The following is a 17,725-nucleotide window of genomic DNA, read 5'->3' on the forward strand; positions in this document are numbered from 1 at the left end:
CGGAGAGGTCTAGAAGAATCAGGACAGAGGAGAGGGAGGCTGCTCGTGCGGCATGGAGTGACTCATTGACCGAGAGGAGTGCAATCTCGGTCGAGTGGCCAGGCCTGAAGCCAGACTGGTGGGGGTCAAGCAGGTTGTTCTCAGAGAAGAAAGCAGAGAGCTGGTTAGATGCAGCACGTTCAAGTGTTTTGGATAGGAAAGGGAGGAGAGATATACCGGGCGGGTAGTTCTGAATGACTGAAGGATCTAGTGTGGGTTTCTTCAGCATGTAGGCTACAAAAGATAAAATAAAGAGCATCAATCGGGACATATAAGCCATAGTCTGGGACTTCTTGGAAGTCCAGGAAAAAGGATATAGGCTACATATGGGTAAATTATTTTGTTCTTATTGAAACAAAGGTCTAAGGTTAATTTGTTTTTGTCACACAATGTATAGGCAACTGTAGCAAAACATCCACTGATTCCCGCGGACTTTCCTCTGCAGTGCAAAAATGATCGTAGATGAAAGGCAAAAGAACGTCTGTGGAAATTGATCATGATTCATTCTATACCGGGTATGCCTTATGAATTAGGCCTACCTGTTAAAGTAATATGTTCATCCACCTTGATATGCTGTTGGATAGTCTTAAGTTTAACCAAGAATATCATTATTGGGTTGTTTACTGAAAATCATAAAACAACATGGTAAGAAAGAAATGTTTACCCAGTGCTATTTTGTTTATATAGGCTAGGCGGTGTGAGCTAAAGGAAAGGGGTGTAGATTATTTGTCCTGTTTGTTCATTATGAGCCACCGTATGTGTGTTTATGGCTAGGCCAATCAACGTGCTTTAGTTCCGTCTAGTTCGGCCATGCAAGTATACTCACTCAATGTCGGCTTTGCTCACACGGGTTTTATATTCTTAATAAACCGGTGGTTTGTTCCAAGTCAGTGTGATCATTGACTCACACACAAATGAACTAATTTCTACAGAGTGTGCAGTCAGAAAAGCCATATCCTCAGTAAGCTCCATTACATAAAAATAATATAAGCTTATTTTTTTTCACAAATTGGATTAGTATTATGGATAGGCCCTATACTTTATTACCATCATGATGGGAATAGACAGGTGAAACGACAACATTCTCATGATGTGCTATGCAGAGAAACGTTTGGATAATAAATTTTCATAAAGTTCTTATTTAACTGTCTATGTCATCTGTCGATTTTAAAAGCAAAATGTTGGCCTAATAAGGCTAAAACTGTGAGAGGATGAGCAGAGCGCATCGCTAAGGGACAGCTACGAGTGCCTCAGTCCACCCTTCTAAAGGTATACTTTAGCTAAGGAGGCGCTGGGAAACAGCTCGACGACTAAAGGAAGACCTTAAGGTATACCTTACGACGCATGTAGTGCTAAGGAGACTCTGGGAAACGCAGCCCAGATTCTTCAGGATGACCTTGGTGGTGATCCTTGGATTCTTCTTGGCCTCTTGCACTACCATTCTTGCCAGCGCAGGGGTCACTTTTGGCTTCCTACCACACCCTTTGAGATTTTTCACAGTGTGGAACTCCTTGTACTTTTGATGATGCTTTGCACTGTGGCCACTGGCACTTGAAAACACTTGGATATGGCTTTGTAGCTGTGGTGTGGGGATGGTTGGTTTAAGCAGCCACACCTGCCCTGGGTCAAGCTAATTAGACCTGGCTAATTAGATAATTGGTTAAGATAATTAGATAATTGGCCAGGCTAATTGAACCCGGGAACAGGGGTGGCTGCACCTGTTCGCACAGGTTAAATCTGCCATCCCCACCCACACAAAGGAGAGCCTCTGTCATGACTGTTAACAACTGCACTTTGGCTGTACCATCTTGCCAACCTCGTGAATAAACATGGACAGTTTAAACGTCATCTCCCTGTGTCTCTGTGCTGGAGGGCCCCTTGGAAAGCCACTTCGGTGGCCTGTGGCAGCCTCGTTTGCCACAGTAGCCTTTCCCCTTCTTGTGAGCAGCCACAATGTGCAACCGGAGGTCCTCACTAAGCTCTTTGGTTTTAGCTATGACTTGCAATTGACTGGAAACTGACTAGAGAACAACTGCATCAGCTGTTCTCAATTTATAGTTGATTAGAATGCTCTAGAACTTGGCAGAAATTACCAGGACCATTTGGAATGGTATAGAAGCTTGCATTTCCTCAAATTTGCGACAATTTCAAGGGGTATGAATAATTTTGGACATGGCGTCTTTTGTAAAACTGTAAAAAAAAACATAAAAATAAGTAACATTAATATCTCTAACACAATGTCTTACCGTCTTTTGTCACCTTATGTCATTTCCAGCCAGAAGAAACCTATTCGTCAAATAAAAATTCACTATAACTCAAAATTTGGCATGGGTATGAATAATTTTGGGCTTAACTTGTGTATATATATATATATATATATATATATATATATAAATAATATGGACTGTCCAGTACAGACAGGCATCTTGACTGGGAGAATATGCATGGAGGGGCTAGCCAGTCACTTAAAGGTTGTAGAAAGGAATGTCTTATCCGGAGTGCAGGGTGTTAAAGATCGATTGGAGGTATGGTGGATTTGTTCCATTCAATGCCCTGTAAGCTAGTACCAAGGTTTTAAACTGTAGCAGCTTAAGTTAAGTGAAATGAATCTCCAATAGAAACTGAGGTAATGACAATGGTACAGCACAGCAGAATAACAGCTGCCCCATCTTGTTTTCATTACTCAGGTGGGAGTTTTATTGGTCTGAATTTTGCTCCATTATTCCTTAGAAGTACTGTGCACCAAAACTTTCTACTTTGACCATGCTTTAAACTTTTTAAAGACTCCCACAAGTTTCTCAACAAACAAAAAATGTACAGAACATAACTGCCTGTGCCACCAGTTGATTTGTCTGTAACTGCATACACGCTGTCAGCTGGCTTGATCAGATCCTTTGTATTTTTTCTCTGCAACAGCAGGACAAGCATGTACTTCTAAGTAAGCTATTTTTGCAGAGGGATTGATTACATGCTTATTGAGAAATGAACGTGGTTATTTGAATGGTTTCAGTCAAAGATGAATTGGTCAAATTCTGGATGACATCTTTACACCAGTCAAATGTCAATCTATTGTTCTGTGTGGTTGTATAGATTAACTGTGCAGAATATATCAAACCCATGTGTGCACTCAGCCACTCAAATATATACACACAATCTACTTTCCTTCCTCTCCATGTGTTTGGAAAATTGTTTGAGGCTCACAATTAACTGTGCCTGTGGGGGCCCATAGATCATCAATTAGTTTGTTGATATTAATTGTAATGCAAGAGTATATACCTGCGGGTCATGTCCAGCCATATCAATTACTTCCGTCCCAAAAATAAGATCAGGCTAAAATAAGATTTTTGAACAATAATCAGAAAACATACACTGGCACAACCTCTGGAGGCATAATTTCACTCTGCATGCTGATTTTGTGTTGCTTGAAGTTTTTTTTTCTTTAAATAAACCTACGGGCGACATAGCTCAGGAGGTAAGACCGATTGTCTGGCAGTCGGAGGGTTGCTGATTCAAACCCCGCCCTGGGCGTGTCGAAGTGTCCTTGAGCAAGACACCTAATCCATAACTGCTCTGGCGAATGAGAGGCATCAATTGTAAAGCGCTTTGGATTAAAGCGCTATATAAATGCAGTCCATTTACGATTGCCCCTGTACCTCCCATTATAAAGCATGGAGGTTGTCAGGAACCTGTCTGGGTCAAAAGTAAACATAAAAATGTACAGAAAGTGAACTATTGCCCAGGGGGCTCATTCATAAAAATGTTCTTCGATTTATACTTGAACTTCTTAAGATCATTTCCGACAGTGTACTTACGTTCGATTCATAAAATATACTGAGCATAAAAAACCTTGCTTACGCAGGTTCTAAGAAGCCCATTTGTAACTTAGGCACCTGTGATCTATAAATCTCAAATGAACTTGACGGCACCTGAACGTGCCTTACAATCAGCGATTTCCCCTTACATAATGCTAGCACAAATGAGGGTTTAGTCAGAAATAACCATGGATCAAAAGAGAAAAGCAAACTTTTTGGAAGACGAGATCATGGTGATGGTAGAGGAGATTGAAGACAGGCAACACATATTATTCGGTGGACTAAATAGTGGGTTGACAAACAATTAATTCCTCACACCTTTAATTGATAATTCCTATGAAATTGTTCATAAAGCTAATGCAAAGTTTAGACGCATATGCGTCCCAAACTGTAATACCCCTACATAACCAGCAGGAAAATCACTTGCATCAAGTCTAGACTTTGCGTAGAGATAATTTCCAACTCAAAGTAAGGTTTTATAAATAACTACTTATACATGGTTTTCTGCGCAAGTCATACTTAAGATCAAAACTGATCGTAAGTCCGTTTTATAAATGAGGCCCCAGGATCAGTATACAGTAAAACAGACCTGGGTCAAATTCATATTTGTTTTGGATTCAAATACTTTTCTATGCTTTACTGATCTTGTCTGGTGTATTGGAACCAATTAAATACTCTCAAAAAGTGCAAACCCCGCCTTCTGGTCATATTGGCAGGCTGATTTACACCAGGCAATATCAGTAGAGCACATAAAAGTATTTGAATCCAAAACAAATACGCATTTGACCGAGGTCTGCAGTAAAAATCCTTTAATTGTTGTTCATGGTCCTGAATGATGCAGTAAAAAAAAATGAGGTAATTGCTAATTTCAAGTATGTTATGGTTAATATATCCAGCCAAGCAACCAACTGAAGGTGTTGGTGAGGGAATTAGGATATTGGTGGATCCATAAATTTACCACCCACTGGAAAAGAAAACGCTCCGTTCTGAACATACAGTATCTCCTGTATTGGTCTCCTGTATAGGTACGCTTTACGTGTCAATAACACTTGATTACGTAGATTTCCCTTTTAGCTCACTAAGAAAGTGTGAATCAAGTGGTGAAAATAAGCTATTCTTCCAACAGATGGTAGGTGCGTGCAGTCTACAGGTGAGATGCAGCCTGTGTTTCACATCTAATTTCAAATAAAAGAACTTGAACTAAGTCCAGCCAGTTACGCATGAGTCACTTTATACAGCTACTTTAGAGCCATGTAAATAGTCTTTCCAGCTTGCACCATTAGACATGCAAATGAAACTCCCCAGCAGCAATATTTCTGATGGTCCACTTTGGAAAAATATGTAAATGGTGTTGTACATCAATGTGTAAATAACGGGCATTTACAATTTCTCAGAGGAAAAACGAAAGCAGGTAATTGCTTAACTTTGAAAAGGGTACAGATTACTTTTTTTGACAGTTATGTGAAAGGTCTTTTAAAGCACAGGACTTAACCAATCATAGTGTTCAAAAGTAGGAAAATTTAAGCATTTATGAAATTACATTAAATGGCTAGAGAAATTTCTGGGTAACTCTCTCCTTGACACCACCACACCCCAAAGTCATTTTCTGCATTTAATCACTGATTAATGCACTTTCAATCTTGTACAAATCTAGATACAATCAATCTGGTACCAGTCTCTGGGTTAAGATTTCAATATTAATTGAACATTGATGCACTTTCAGACCGGTACAAATCTTTGTTTTCAAAAGTTCATAGTTAAGACAAATGGTTGATTATGCTTTTTAATAATAAAACCAATTTCTGCAGTTTACTCATGTAAACACCAGGGAGCAGTAAAGCACACAAAGTTTCTCAAAGCTAATAAACTCAGAAAAATTCTAATGAGTAATATGAGCTGCTGCAGTTCAGAACAGACATATTTTCACATTTTCAGTCACGCCCAATGAGCAGGAGTCAGGTGTGCTTCAGTGCATGCTGGTACTCTTTCCAACTAGACAGACATCACTGCCCCAGTTAGTGGGCTTAAATACTGAACCATGTTTACCAATGATATAAAATCTTCCACTGAAAATTCTATAGAAAATGTATGTTAAAGTTTACGTACATTATCGAGACATCTTACAGAATAAAAAGCAAATATATTTTATTAACACACTTTATAAAAGAGAATTACACATTTGTGCAAATCCAGTACAAAAACTCCCTTTATAAAAGGCTCTTTGTGAAATAATGAAAATAAAGCTGTATGCATGAAGTCTCATCCACACTCCTGGCAAAAGTGCATGCTGGGTACCAGTGCTCTTCTCCAGTGTAAGATGGTGGAGGGCATGGTACTGCCGTACATGTTTGGCCAACACATGATGCACGAGATGGGAGATGGATTAAGGCACTTCCTGCAGGAGGAAAAAGAAATACAAATAAAGCCAAACAGCACTGATGCAGCAGGGAAGACACATCAAAGATATCATACGGTATTAGCAACAGCAAGGCACAGTGCGTTTGTGTATTTGAGTGGATAGGACTGTGCTTCTTATGACAACCGACCACCCCCACCCCCAAAGGCGAGAAAGGTAGTCAGAAGACCTTTTTATGAACCCCATTTATGAATTGAGCTTCACCCACTCACTCACCATGTTATGCTCTGGAGCAAGCCACAACCTGCCTCTTCAGTCGTAGAACCTGCTTTGCATGATGTCGGTCATCAGAGCCCGTGCCAGGAAAATTCCCACCATCTAGCAGAGACACAGCAATACAAGCATCAGTGCTGATGGGCATTGACTTTAGTATTAGAACTTACATCATCATTACCATTAGCGTTACCATTAACGTAAGAACTAGCATCTAAATGTGCATCAACATGAACATTACAATTAATGTTTACATTCACGATAACATTAGCATCACTGTTCACATTAACCTGTAATCAGGCATCAGAGGGCAATTATTATTATGAGCATTAGCATTAACCCTGGGATCAGAGGGGTTGCGTCATCATGAAAGATCTGTAACAGTGACTCCATCCTCATAATGACCCCCCTGTATTCCCCGCTTTAATATTGAATGCCGTTAATTAATTATGATAATTTTTCTGACATCATATTATCTGATCTGCTACACTGAACTACACTGCACTTTTATTTCATGCCTCAAACCTATACTACATCTTTTCCTAAATTATTTTATTGAATTTCTTCTTTTTTAAATTGTTTTTTTCATTTTTACATCTTGATGATTATATGCTTTTTATCATTTTCCGTGAACCATTTTTGGCAGAAGCTTAATAAATGGTGCTCTAGAAAGGAAAAGAGCCAACCTTATGTCTTTGGAAAACTATTTTCAAAACAGAGCATACAAACTCTAAGAGAGCTGGGGTGTGAAATACTAGACAGAAAAATGTAAAGCAAAGGATGCGTTTCGTCCGTAGGCAAAGAAGGTATTGGATGATGATCTAAAAATAAATTTCACATTTTATATGACCCCACTAATGGGGTCATATAACAATACGCTCCTCTGTGGTGAAACTTGGAAGGGGCGGGGCTCCACACCTGAAGCAGGGATATGCCGATAAAGACTCCAGCCACGATGTAGATGTTCCGCGGCAGCCACTCCTCCAGAGCTGAAATGCAGCCCTTGGTGTAGATGGAGGTGCTCCAGTCACCCTGAAACAGGTGGAACAGGTGTAAGCAGGAGCCCTTAGTGTAGACAGGCATGACACAGGTGTGAAATGAGCATGAGTGACTGGTGTTGGATCAGATACGGAAGACCAGGTCAAGAGACAGGGTCCAATGCGATACTTGGGTGATGGATGTTACCTTTGTTTCTCTGACATCGTAGCCACACTGCGTGTTCACCACATTGTCCTGAAAGAGAGGGAGGAGGAGAAAGACGTTCAGAATTTGAGACAGCGCACACTACACAAAATTCAACAACTGGCATAATGCACATTACAATACGTGGGCAGGCACACGCATGCGTACAGGGGGCAGAGGCTCACCGCGGGGTCAGAGAGGCAGCAGGAGAAGGGAACTCCACATCGCTCCCTGCTGGGGTTGCTCTTGGTGCAGTTGAAATAAACGTTCAGGTCCCAGTCGTTCGGGTCTCTGGCGCCACAGCAGAAATTCTGTGGGGGACATTCCAAACAATGAGTGCAGTCACAAACCTGCAGGGGGCGCTCCGGAGGTCTGGCAGCACGTGCTGCGACAAGGGTGGGCAGTTGCATTCCTGCAGTGCTGATGTGTATGCAGGTTTTTGTTTGGCCTCTACGGGCCTCCAAACCCACCCCTGTCCTAGATGGCCCACCTGCTTCTCAGTGTACAAAGCAGGTAACAGTGGATCATGAGCGCGTCCCCACTGTGAGCATCCTTTGTCCTTCACAGGTCCTCTTAAGCATTAAGCTCTAATTTTACATTCTCCCAGCATGCCTCAAACTCGCACTGCTGTGGCACTCTGTTTATACGGAAAACATTACATGGAATACAGCAGGGCTGCCCAGCTCTCGAACCCTAACAATGCACACCTCATTCAACAGCTAGAGATCTTGTTGAGCTTCTAATTAGTAGAATCAGGTGTGCCGAATTAGGATTGAAGTGAAAACCTACAAGATTGTAGTATCTCCAGGAACAGGGCTGGGCACAGCCTTGAATACAGCCTTTACATTCCAGCTGGGTATACTGTGAAATAATGTCACCTGTGGAGGTGCACCCCCAACAGCCCAATTACAAGACACTAATTGCCTTTGTTGAGACATACAGTCCCCTCCAAAAGTATTGGAACAGCAAGACCAATTCCTTTGTTTTTGCAATACACTGAATACATTTGGGGTTGAGATAAAAATATGAACATGAGACAAGAGTTCAGAATTTCAGCTTTTATTCCTGGTATTTACACCTAGATGTGTTAAACTACTTAGAACATAGCACCTTTGGTATCAGACCACCCAATTTTTAGGTGAGCAAAAGTATTGGAACAGAGAGCATTTAAGTAAATGAAAGCAAATAACACTTAATATTTGGTAGCATATCTCTTGCTTGCAATAACTGCATCAAGCCTGCGACCCATTGACATCACCAAACTGTTGCATTCTTCTTTTGTGATGCTTTTCCAGGCTTTTACTGCTGCCTCTTTCAGTTGTTGTTTGTTTCGGGGGGTTGTTCCCTTCAATCTCCTCTTCAGGAGGTGGAATGCATGCTCAATTGGGTTAAGGTCTGGTGATTGACTTGGCCAGTCCGAAACCTTCCACTTTTTCTCCCTAATGAAATCCTTTGTTGTGTTGGCAGTGTGTTTTCGGTCATTGTCTTGCTGCATGATGAAGTTCCTCCCAATTAGTTTGGACGCATTTCTCCGTAAGTTGGCAGACAGAATGTTTTTGTAGACTTCTGAATTCATCCTGCTGCACCATAGGTGCGACATAGCTCAGGAGGTAAGACCGATTGTCTGGCAGTCGGAGGGTTGCCGGTTCAAACCCCGCCCTGGGCATGTCGAAGTGTCCTTGAGCAAGACACCTAAGCCCTAACCCCCAACTGCGAATGAGAGGCATCAATTGTAAAGCGCTTTGGATAAAAGCTCTATATAAATGCAGTCCATTTACCATTTACCATCATGAGTTACATCATCAATAAAGATTAGTGAGCCCACTCCAGAAGCAGCCATGCAAGCCCAAGCCATGACACTTCCTCCACCGTGCTTCATAGATGAGCTTATATGTTTTGGATCATGAGCAGATCCCTTCTTTCTCCACACTTTGGCCTTTCCATCACTTTGGTAGAGGTTAATCTTGGTCTCATCAGTCCATAAAACTTTGTTCCAGAACTTTTGTGGCTCATCTCTGTACTTCCTTGCAAACTGTAATCTCGTCTTCCGATTCTTACTACTGATGAGTGGTTTGCATCTTGTGGTATAGCTTCTATATTGCTGCTCTCTAAGTCTTCTTCGAACAGTTGATTGAGATACCTTCACCCCTGTCCTGTGGAGATTGTTTGTGATGTCACTGACTGATGTTTTGAGGTTTTTCTTCACAGCTTTCACAATGTTTCTGTCATCAACTGCTGTTGTTTTCCTTGGTCGACCTGTTCGATATCTGTTGCTCAGTACGCCAGCGGTTTCTTTCTTTTTCAGGACATTCCAGGTTGTCGTACAAGCTATCCCCAATGCTTGTGCAATGGCTCTGATCGATTTCCCCTCTTTTCTAAGCTTCCTTTTCTCCCAAAGACAGCTCTCTGGTCTTCATGTTAGTTTATTTTTTATAACACAAATGCAGTTTTCACAGGCAAAACCCAAGGCTAAAACCAAGAGTAGACATTCAGAACTATTTATTGTTTAACCAATCAATCTAACAGGACACATCTGGGCAACAAGAAACACCTGTCAGTCACATGTTCCAATACTTTTGCTCACCTCAAAATTGGGTTGTCTGATACAAAAGGTGATATGTTCTAAGTTGTTTAACAAATCTAGATAAAAATACCAGGAAATAAAAGCTGAAATTCGGATCTGTCATCTCATGTACATCTTTTGACCTCAAACTCAATTGTCTTCAGTGTATAGCAAAAACAAAGGAATTGACCTTGCTGTTCCAATACTTTTGGAGGGGACTGTACGTTTTATAGATATTCATTCTGGCTTTGACCTAAAAGTACTACAGGGGCTCATTTATGAAAATGTTCTTGGATTTAAACAAGCATAATCTTATGATAATTTCCCAAGTTTTGCTTAGCCTTGATTTATAAAAATAAGCTGAGACTGGAAAAGGTTGCTTGCACCGAATTAACTAATTAGACATGGTTTTCTGCATAAGCCACGATAAAAGTTATAATTTCATCATAAGACTATTTTAAATATTTAAATGAGGCCCCAGGGATCTGGGATGGAAATACGTGTTGAAAGATTCAGTTTGTGATACTAAAACACTTTGAAACACTTAGGTACATGCGATAAATCCATTGACTACAAAATTAAATGGATCTCACCACTGACTGGTCAATCAAAATGGAGACAAACTGTATAACTAATACTAGTTAATGAGATAAGCTGTATGTATATTTTGTTGCATTTTACACTGATTTCCTCTTAGATTATATTCCACATTAATCATTGAAGAAATCAAAGTTGTTTTAACAATATGCTGCATCATTTTGTGGTTGTAATAACTGTTCCTTGTTCGAATTCATGCAGTCCATTTACCATTTCATCTCGATAGCCAATTTCTATGTATCAATTATACGAGTGGTTCTCAAACTCAGTCCTGGGGTTCGTTGGTTGTCTATGCTGGTTTTTGTTGCAACCAAAACCAGAACAATACCAGAACTTTAACTAGTCGTTCATTTTTATTAATTACACTTTTATGTTTAGAGGGATTATCCACCCTATTAAACCACATTATGTCAGAAATAGCTATGTATGCCATGAAGAATAAAAGTCATATTCACATTGTGCTATACTGCAAGCAAACAATTACACAAAGAGAGGTATGTAATTATTAAAAACCGATCAAACTAAAGACTGCGGAGAATCAATGGACGGACAAAGTATGAACACATGGCCACTAAGAGTAACCATTTGGTAGATAATGATAGATAAAGATTTCAAAGTCAGAGCAAATGATAACAAGCCAAATCTGCATTGTGTAAGGAACAATTATGAAAGAAAAGAACCATGTCTTCAGCAACTAATTCAATGCAGTCTTCAATCTGATCAATTTAAATTTTTTGTTACCTCATTTATGAAATTGTTGTAAGCACAATGTGAACATTCCCCATGGCATCTATTGCTATTTCTCACATAATGTGATTTAGGTAAATAATCCCTCTAAACATGGAAAGCATGTTAGCAGCTTGTTAAAATGCTGGGGTTGCAATTGTGGTAGGAAAAACAAGCATACTCAGGGTTAGGCCTACCACAGGACAGAGTTAGAAAAACACTGAAATATACTACACTGTGGGGCTGCGTGGGCATGTTCTGTGTGGTCAACGTGTGTAGGGCTATGTGAAGATGTTCTGTGTGGTCACTGTGTGGGGCTTTGTGGAGGTGTTTTGTGTGGTCACTGTGGGTGCAACCTGAGACCCCTCCCCTTCTCACCAGTCTCTGCAAAGAGTCAATGACATTCTGCAGATCAATGTCATCCCTGTAGGCTTTGATGTTGGCTAGGAAGAAGTCATTAATCCATTCCTTCAGGGAGTCCTTAAAGACGAAGGCCAGAACGGCCGCCAGGAGTTCCAGGAAAAGGATGAAACAAATGAGACCTGAAAACTGGAAGAAAGAGAATTGTATTTAATGCACTGATCTAACAATATGTTTATTATTTCTCATCATCATTAGCAGAATCCTGACTCTGAGCCCAAATACTACAGGCAATCTCTCACTGTGCAAATCAGATACAAGTTTCAGAAGAGCTCAGTGAAATTAATTGCATATCCCTTTAAGGTACCAGTATATTTAAAATGAAACCGAACTTCATTTGAAATGACCTGTTTCGAAAAAGAGACAAAGAAAAAGACTGCGTTTTGAGTTTGAATGCCGGTGTGTGTGCAAGCCCCCAGTGCAAACTGTATACAATAAGTTTGCAAACCTCCCCGTCTGCAGTTTGTCCATCCAAATATCACATGGTTAGTTGCATCACAGCTGACTGGCTGGGGGGGCAGAGTTCAACTTAATTTTCCTATTCATCTCATCACTGTCCTGTCCCACAGTAGGTCGTGTCTAGATGGGATACTAGAGATTTTGTGAAGTGGTGTCCTATCTGATTAAATTGTGCCTTATTCCTCTTTCCAGGAGGAAAGAGATGTTAAACACAATGAAATATGCTAAAATTTCATGAAATTGGGTGTGAATTTTCCTGAGCTGTGCAAAGCAACTTGGAAAATCTGTGTGACAACTTTGTGTGCCCCTCAGAGGCGTAGAGTGATATAAAATGAAGAACATGGAGTTTGTATTGAATATAATGACAATGGTGTTTGGCAACATGTTCACCAGAGGCTCTTTTAAAAGACGTTTGGACGTTGTTTGGAGTATACTGCCTACTTTAAGAGGTACTCTCATTCTCACTAGTGGCATTTTGAGATAATCGGCATCGGCCAATGCCTGCGCTCACGAGGCTGATAAACAAAAAATTTCTGCAGACACATAGGCAGCCTTGTCAGTGTGGCTGCTGTGGAACGATGGTAGCACTTCCCCTTGTGTCAATTTCGCCATTCTACGGGCAGACGTCAGTGGGTGCTTTGGAACAGTGGGAAACGTGCCAATGCTGGATGCACCTGAGAGAAAACGGTAAGACTTAAATTCCTAGCTTTCAAAGCTCAATATATTTAATTGGCCACTCTTAATACAATGTTTACTGTCTGTATAATTAAATTGATTCCGGTCTTTTAGTGAGAAAATGCAAATAACTTTAGTTGGGAATTGTAACGTAACGTTAGCAAGCCTTCAGCGAGCTAAACTAGCTTACAGGGCTCGAAAAACTATTGTGTGGCGTCCCCAGCCCCCACTCCTACTCCCGACGAGCTGGGGTCGTAAAACATTTATCAGATTTGTCATTTGGGATGGTTGTAGGACGGTAAACAAGTGAACTGTGAAGCCTTTTAGTGTTGAGCCTGTGGTCTGCCGTTGTTAAGCACGTTACATAAACATTATTTTCTTCATCAATGGCGCTCGCTCATATACATGATCATGCCAGTGCAAAGTTTGCCGGCAGTAGAGTAACATTAATAGCCAGCTAGCAGAACTATTTTCAAGTGGGCAAAGCCAGCAGCACCTGCTGTAAGCTGAGGCAGAGGATGAAGACAAGATCGATGAACCTCTCCTCTCGTCTCAAGTCAACAATCTGCTATCGTAAGCGATTGATTTGATAGTTATAAGATACCCAACGTTAGTTACAGTCGGTTGCATTTGCTAATGGGCTAGAGATAGCCTCGATTCAATAAGTGGGCTTACGTTAACAGGAGTCTGAAAGCTAGCGTTAACGTTATAAGCTTGCCAACAACATTTTGGGGAACAAACGTTATGGGCTTCTAGCTAACATAACGTTTCTGCACTTGTGTGCGTCTCTCTCTCCCTCTGCGTGTATTATGCGTGTCAACTTGCCAACAAACATTTTGGGGAACAAACGTTATGGGCTTCTAGCTAACATAACGTTTCTACACTTGTGTGCGTGTTTCTCTGCGTGTGTGTGTGTATTTGTCTGTGCTTCAATACACCAAGCTAACTTGGCACAGTGTTTAATGAGAGATAAGCCGCGTTTCCACCGCAGGAACTTTACCCCGGAACTAGGAACCTTTTGAGGAACTCAGTGCGTTTCGACCGCAGGAACTAGGGTCTAAATTAAGTTCCGGGGTCTTTATTTTACCCCCCAAAAAGTCCCTGCTCGGGGGATAGTACTTTCCAAAAGTACCGGAACCTTTGGGGTGGGGCGCAAGCGCTGAAAATTTCTGATTGGTCGACTACTTGCAGTGTTTTATTTCAACCGCCATTTTTAAAAATCTGCAGCCGCAAGCCTACTTTTGGTTATAGCCTGCCAACGTCTTGGAATTATAACGTGTGCTCTTCTGTTCTTTTCTTGCTTTAGTATTCGTTTTATACCATATTATTACGTACCAAAACATTCAAACGGTTTCATTCGGTTGCTGAATATTTTCTTCCGGATTTTCTTTGTTAGCCCGTTGTAATTGACTCAAAACGTTTGATACAGTTATGTGAGGTATGCGGTAGTTCTGCGTAATTTACATTGGTGATACAGTAAAAGTAAACTGGAAATCACCTTCCGCACTTTTTGTCAGGGTAAAATAACAGGTTAATTCTAGTAATCGTCCCTTTTGCTTTTTCAGACTGCCGTAATTTTACTCTGCCATTCTTAAATTACACAAAAAGACCAGGAAGACTATGGACTAATTTATGGTGCATGGTTTGCATCTGAAGGGCACACTTCGCTGCTCGGCTAGCAGTAACTTTGAAGGAAAGCAAACGGTGGCTGTACCACTGCTAATTTAAATTTAATAATAAAAATCAATATAGAGAAGTAACCATATATAGTCATTGTTGGTAACCCGTTGTATATAAGTGGAATAAACCCCTCCGCGCTGTCCCGGTTATTAAAAAATAATGTAGGCTACTTTGGTGGGAGTATGGGGTTACAGAAGAAATCATAGGACAGATGGACCGACGACAACGTCCCTTTTTCATACGTCAGTGGGCTAATTTGCCTAATCTTCGCGGGACTTTAGACCGCGGTGGAAACGCAGACAACAATGGGCTGAAGGAACCTTTTAGTTCCTTGAAAAGTAGTTCCTGGGACTAAAAGTTCCGGGTACTTTTGGTGGAAATGCGGCTATAGAGTGGAGATTCTGTCCCGCGAATCCACTGCTATCGTTGCTATTGTTGTCACCTCTAGTCACTTGGTAGATGATATGAGCAGGCTGTGCAATGTGAGTGAACAAACTTATTATTTTTAATGTGTTTGATCGCTTAGATTGGCTATTTGGCTTGTAACTGAGTCTGTCAACAAACATAAACAAACATACAAAAATATGCTTCGGGACAGTTTTGGGAAGTTGGTGAAAAAGTTAGTTTCGAGCCCTGTACTATAAGTCTCATGCACCCTGCTATAAATGTTTGCCTAAATTTCCTCAGTCACCATCATCTTTTATAAATGTTAACCCGTTTCTCCCATCTAAAATGACAGCAAATCTAATCTAAAACTGTTACTGGCTAGCGTTAAATATATATTATGTTATAATGTATAGAATAATGCAGCTGAATGACGTCGCGTATACTGTACCCCGCTCTCCCTTAAATACCAGTCACGTTCTGAAATCTACAGCATAACCCAATGTATTTTTCTATTTCATTAATTAATTTAAATTCCATCTAAAACAACATGTTACTGGCTAAGATAACCATGCATATTAGATTATTAATTCCATTATTCCATGCACATTACAATCTACTTAAGCAAACAGAGACAATGCAGACAATAACATTAGTGTTAAATAAATGTTCATTTCAGCAATTTTGTGTCTCATTTGTTATTATTATTAAATTGTTGTATTTTATCAGATGCACAAAAAAAACAACAACATGATATCGGCATTATATGTCGGCCATCGGCCACCCTGCTCTCTAAATATCGGCATCAGCCATTGAAGAACCCATATCGGACGACCACTAATTCTCACTCCATGTGTGTGGGGGCATGAGCTATTGTGATATTTCCTGTGAGGTGACAGTGGATGGGGATAAGAAAATTCTTACTCTTCTTAGTACTACTATAATTTTATTACCATTACTGTTAGCATAATGTAAATAGTGAGATAGTTGTTTCTGCACAACTACTATTTTCTGTTACACCTTGAAAATGTTCACATAATATACATAATGTATACACGCACACACACACTATATACTGTATGTATATATATATTATATATATATATATATATACACACAGTGAGCACCATAATTCATTGGACAGTGACACATTTTTTGTTATTTTGGTTCTGTACTCTAGCACTTTGAGTTTGAAAGGATACAATGACAATGAGGTTGAAGTGCAGACTCAGCTTTAATTTGAGGGTATTTTCATCCATATCGGATGAACCGTTTAAGAAATGACAGCACTTTTTGTACATGGTCCCCCCATTTTAAGGTACTACAAGTATTTGTTGAATTGGCTTCACAGATGTGTTTCGTTAGGCAGGTGTATTCATTTGTGTCGTTAGTGAATGCAGAAGAGAGTTGTTGTCTAGTCTTGATTCTAGACTTTTCAATTTCCTCTGGAGATTGTTGTTGGGGTGTGACAACATGAGGAAGACAGCAGTGTCAATGCAAATTAAGCTGGCCGTCATAAGGCTCAGAAATGAAAATCAATCAATCAGGAACATTGCAAAAACCCTGGGCATGCCCAAGTCAACACTTTGGTTCATCATTAACAAGAAAAAAACAACTGGTGAACTCAATTATGTCAAAAGACCCGGTAGACCAAGGGAGACAACTGTAGTGGCTTACCGGAGAATACTCTCTATGGTGAAGAAAACCCCCCTGACAACAGCCCAACAGATCAAAAACACTCTCCTGGATGCAGGTGTAGATGTGTCAAAGTCTACCATACGTAGAAGACTACACCAGCAGGACTACAGAGGGTACACTACAAGATGCAAACCACTGATAAGCCTGAAGAACAGATAGGCGAGATTACAGTTCGCTAAAAAGCACCTAAAAGAGCCCCAAGAGTTCTGGAACAAAGTCTTGTGGACAGATGAGACAAAGATTAACATGTAACAGAGTGATGGAAAGAGGAAAGTGTGGAGAAAAAAAGGAAATGCCCATGATCCAAAGCATACCACCTCATCCGTGAAACATGGTGGAGGGGGTGTTATGGCTTGGGCCTGTATGGCTGCCAGTGGAACGGGCTCACTTGTCTTCATCGATGATGTGACTGCAGACAGAAGTAGAACAATTAATTCTGAAGTCTACAGAAATATTTTATCTGCTCAGATAAAACCAAATGCCTCCAAACTCATTGGACAGCACTTCATCATGCAACAAGACAATAACCCGAAACATACTGCTAGAGCAACATGAAGGGGTTTTTGACGGCCAAAAAGTGAAAAATCCTTGACTGGCCGAGTCAATCACCGGATCTGAATCCAATTGAACATGCATTTTACATGCTGAAGAGGAGACTGAAGGCAAAAAGTCCCCAAAACAAGCAGGATGGCTGCAGTACAGGCCTGGCAGAGCATCACCAGGGAAGATACCCAGCGTCCGGTGATTTCTATGCGTTGCAGACTTCAAGCAGTCATTGCATGCAAAGGATATGCGACCAAATATTAAAAATTATTACTTTATTCTACATTATGTTCAACTGTCCAATATTTTTTGAGGCCC

At 40.5% G+C, this 17,725-nt stretch overlaps 1 protein-coding gene across 3 annotated transcripts in view; it reads right to left on the reverse strand.

The window, feature by feature from the left end:
* Nucleotides 1-5,065: 5,065 nt before the first annotated feature.
* The window catches only part of LOC118220998 (tetraspanin-14-like), a 32,028-nt gene continuing 19,368 nt past the window's right edge, over nt 5,066-17,725 (reverse strand). For all 3 annotated transcript variants that reach the window (XM_035405537.1, XM_035405539.1, XM_035405538.1), the window contains 6 exons: nt 11,927-12,097; nt 7,848-7,973; nt 7,666-7,713; nt 7,399-7,512; nt 6,484-6,585; nt 5,066-6,246 (listed from right to left, as the gene is read on the reverse strand). In XM_035405537.1, coding sequence (XP_035261428.1) covers nt 6,520-6,585; nt 7,399-7,512; nt 7,666-7,713; nt 7,848-7,973; nt 11,927-12,097 — 525 coding nt within the window. In that variant the 3' untranslated portion in view covers nt 5,066-6,246; nt 6,484-6,519. The remainder of the gene's footprint in view (nt 6,247-6,483; nt 6,586-7,398; nt 7,513-7,665; nt 7,714-7,847; nt 7,974-11,926; nt 12,098-17,725) is intronic.

This window comes from Anguilla anguilla, chromosome 2 (genome assembly GCF_013347855.1).
Source record: "Anguilla anguilla isolate fAngAng1 chromosome 2, fAngAng1.pri, whole genome shotgun sequence".
Classification (NCBI taxonomy): Eukaryota; Metazoa; Chordata; class Actinopteri; order Anguilliformes; family Anguillidae; genus Anguilla; species Anguilla anguilla.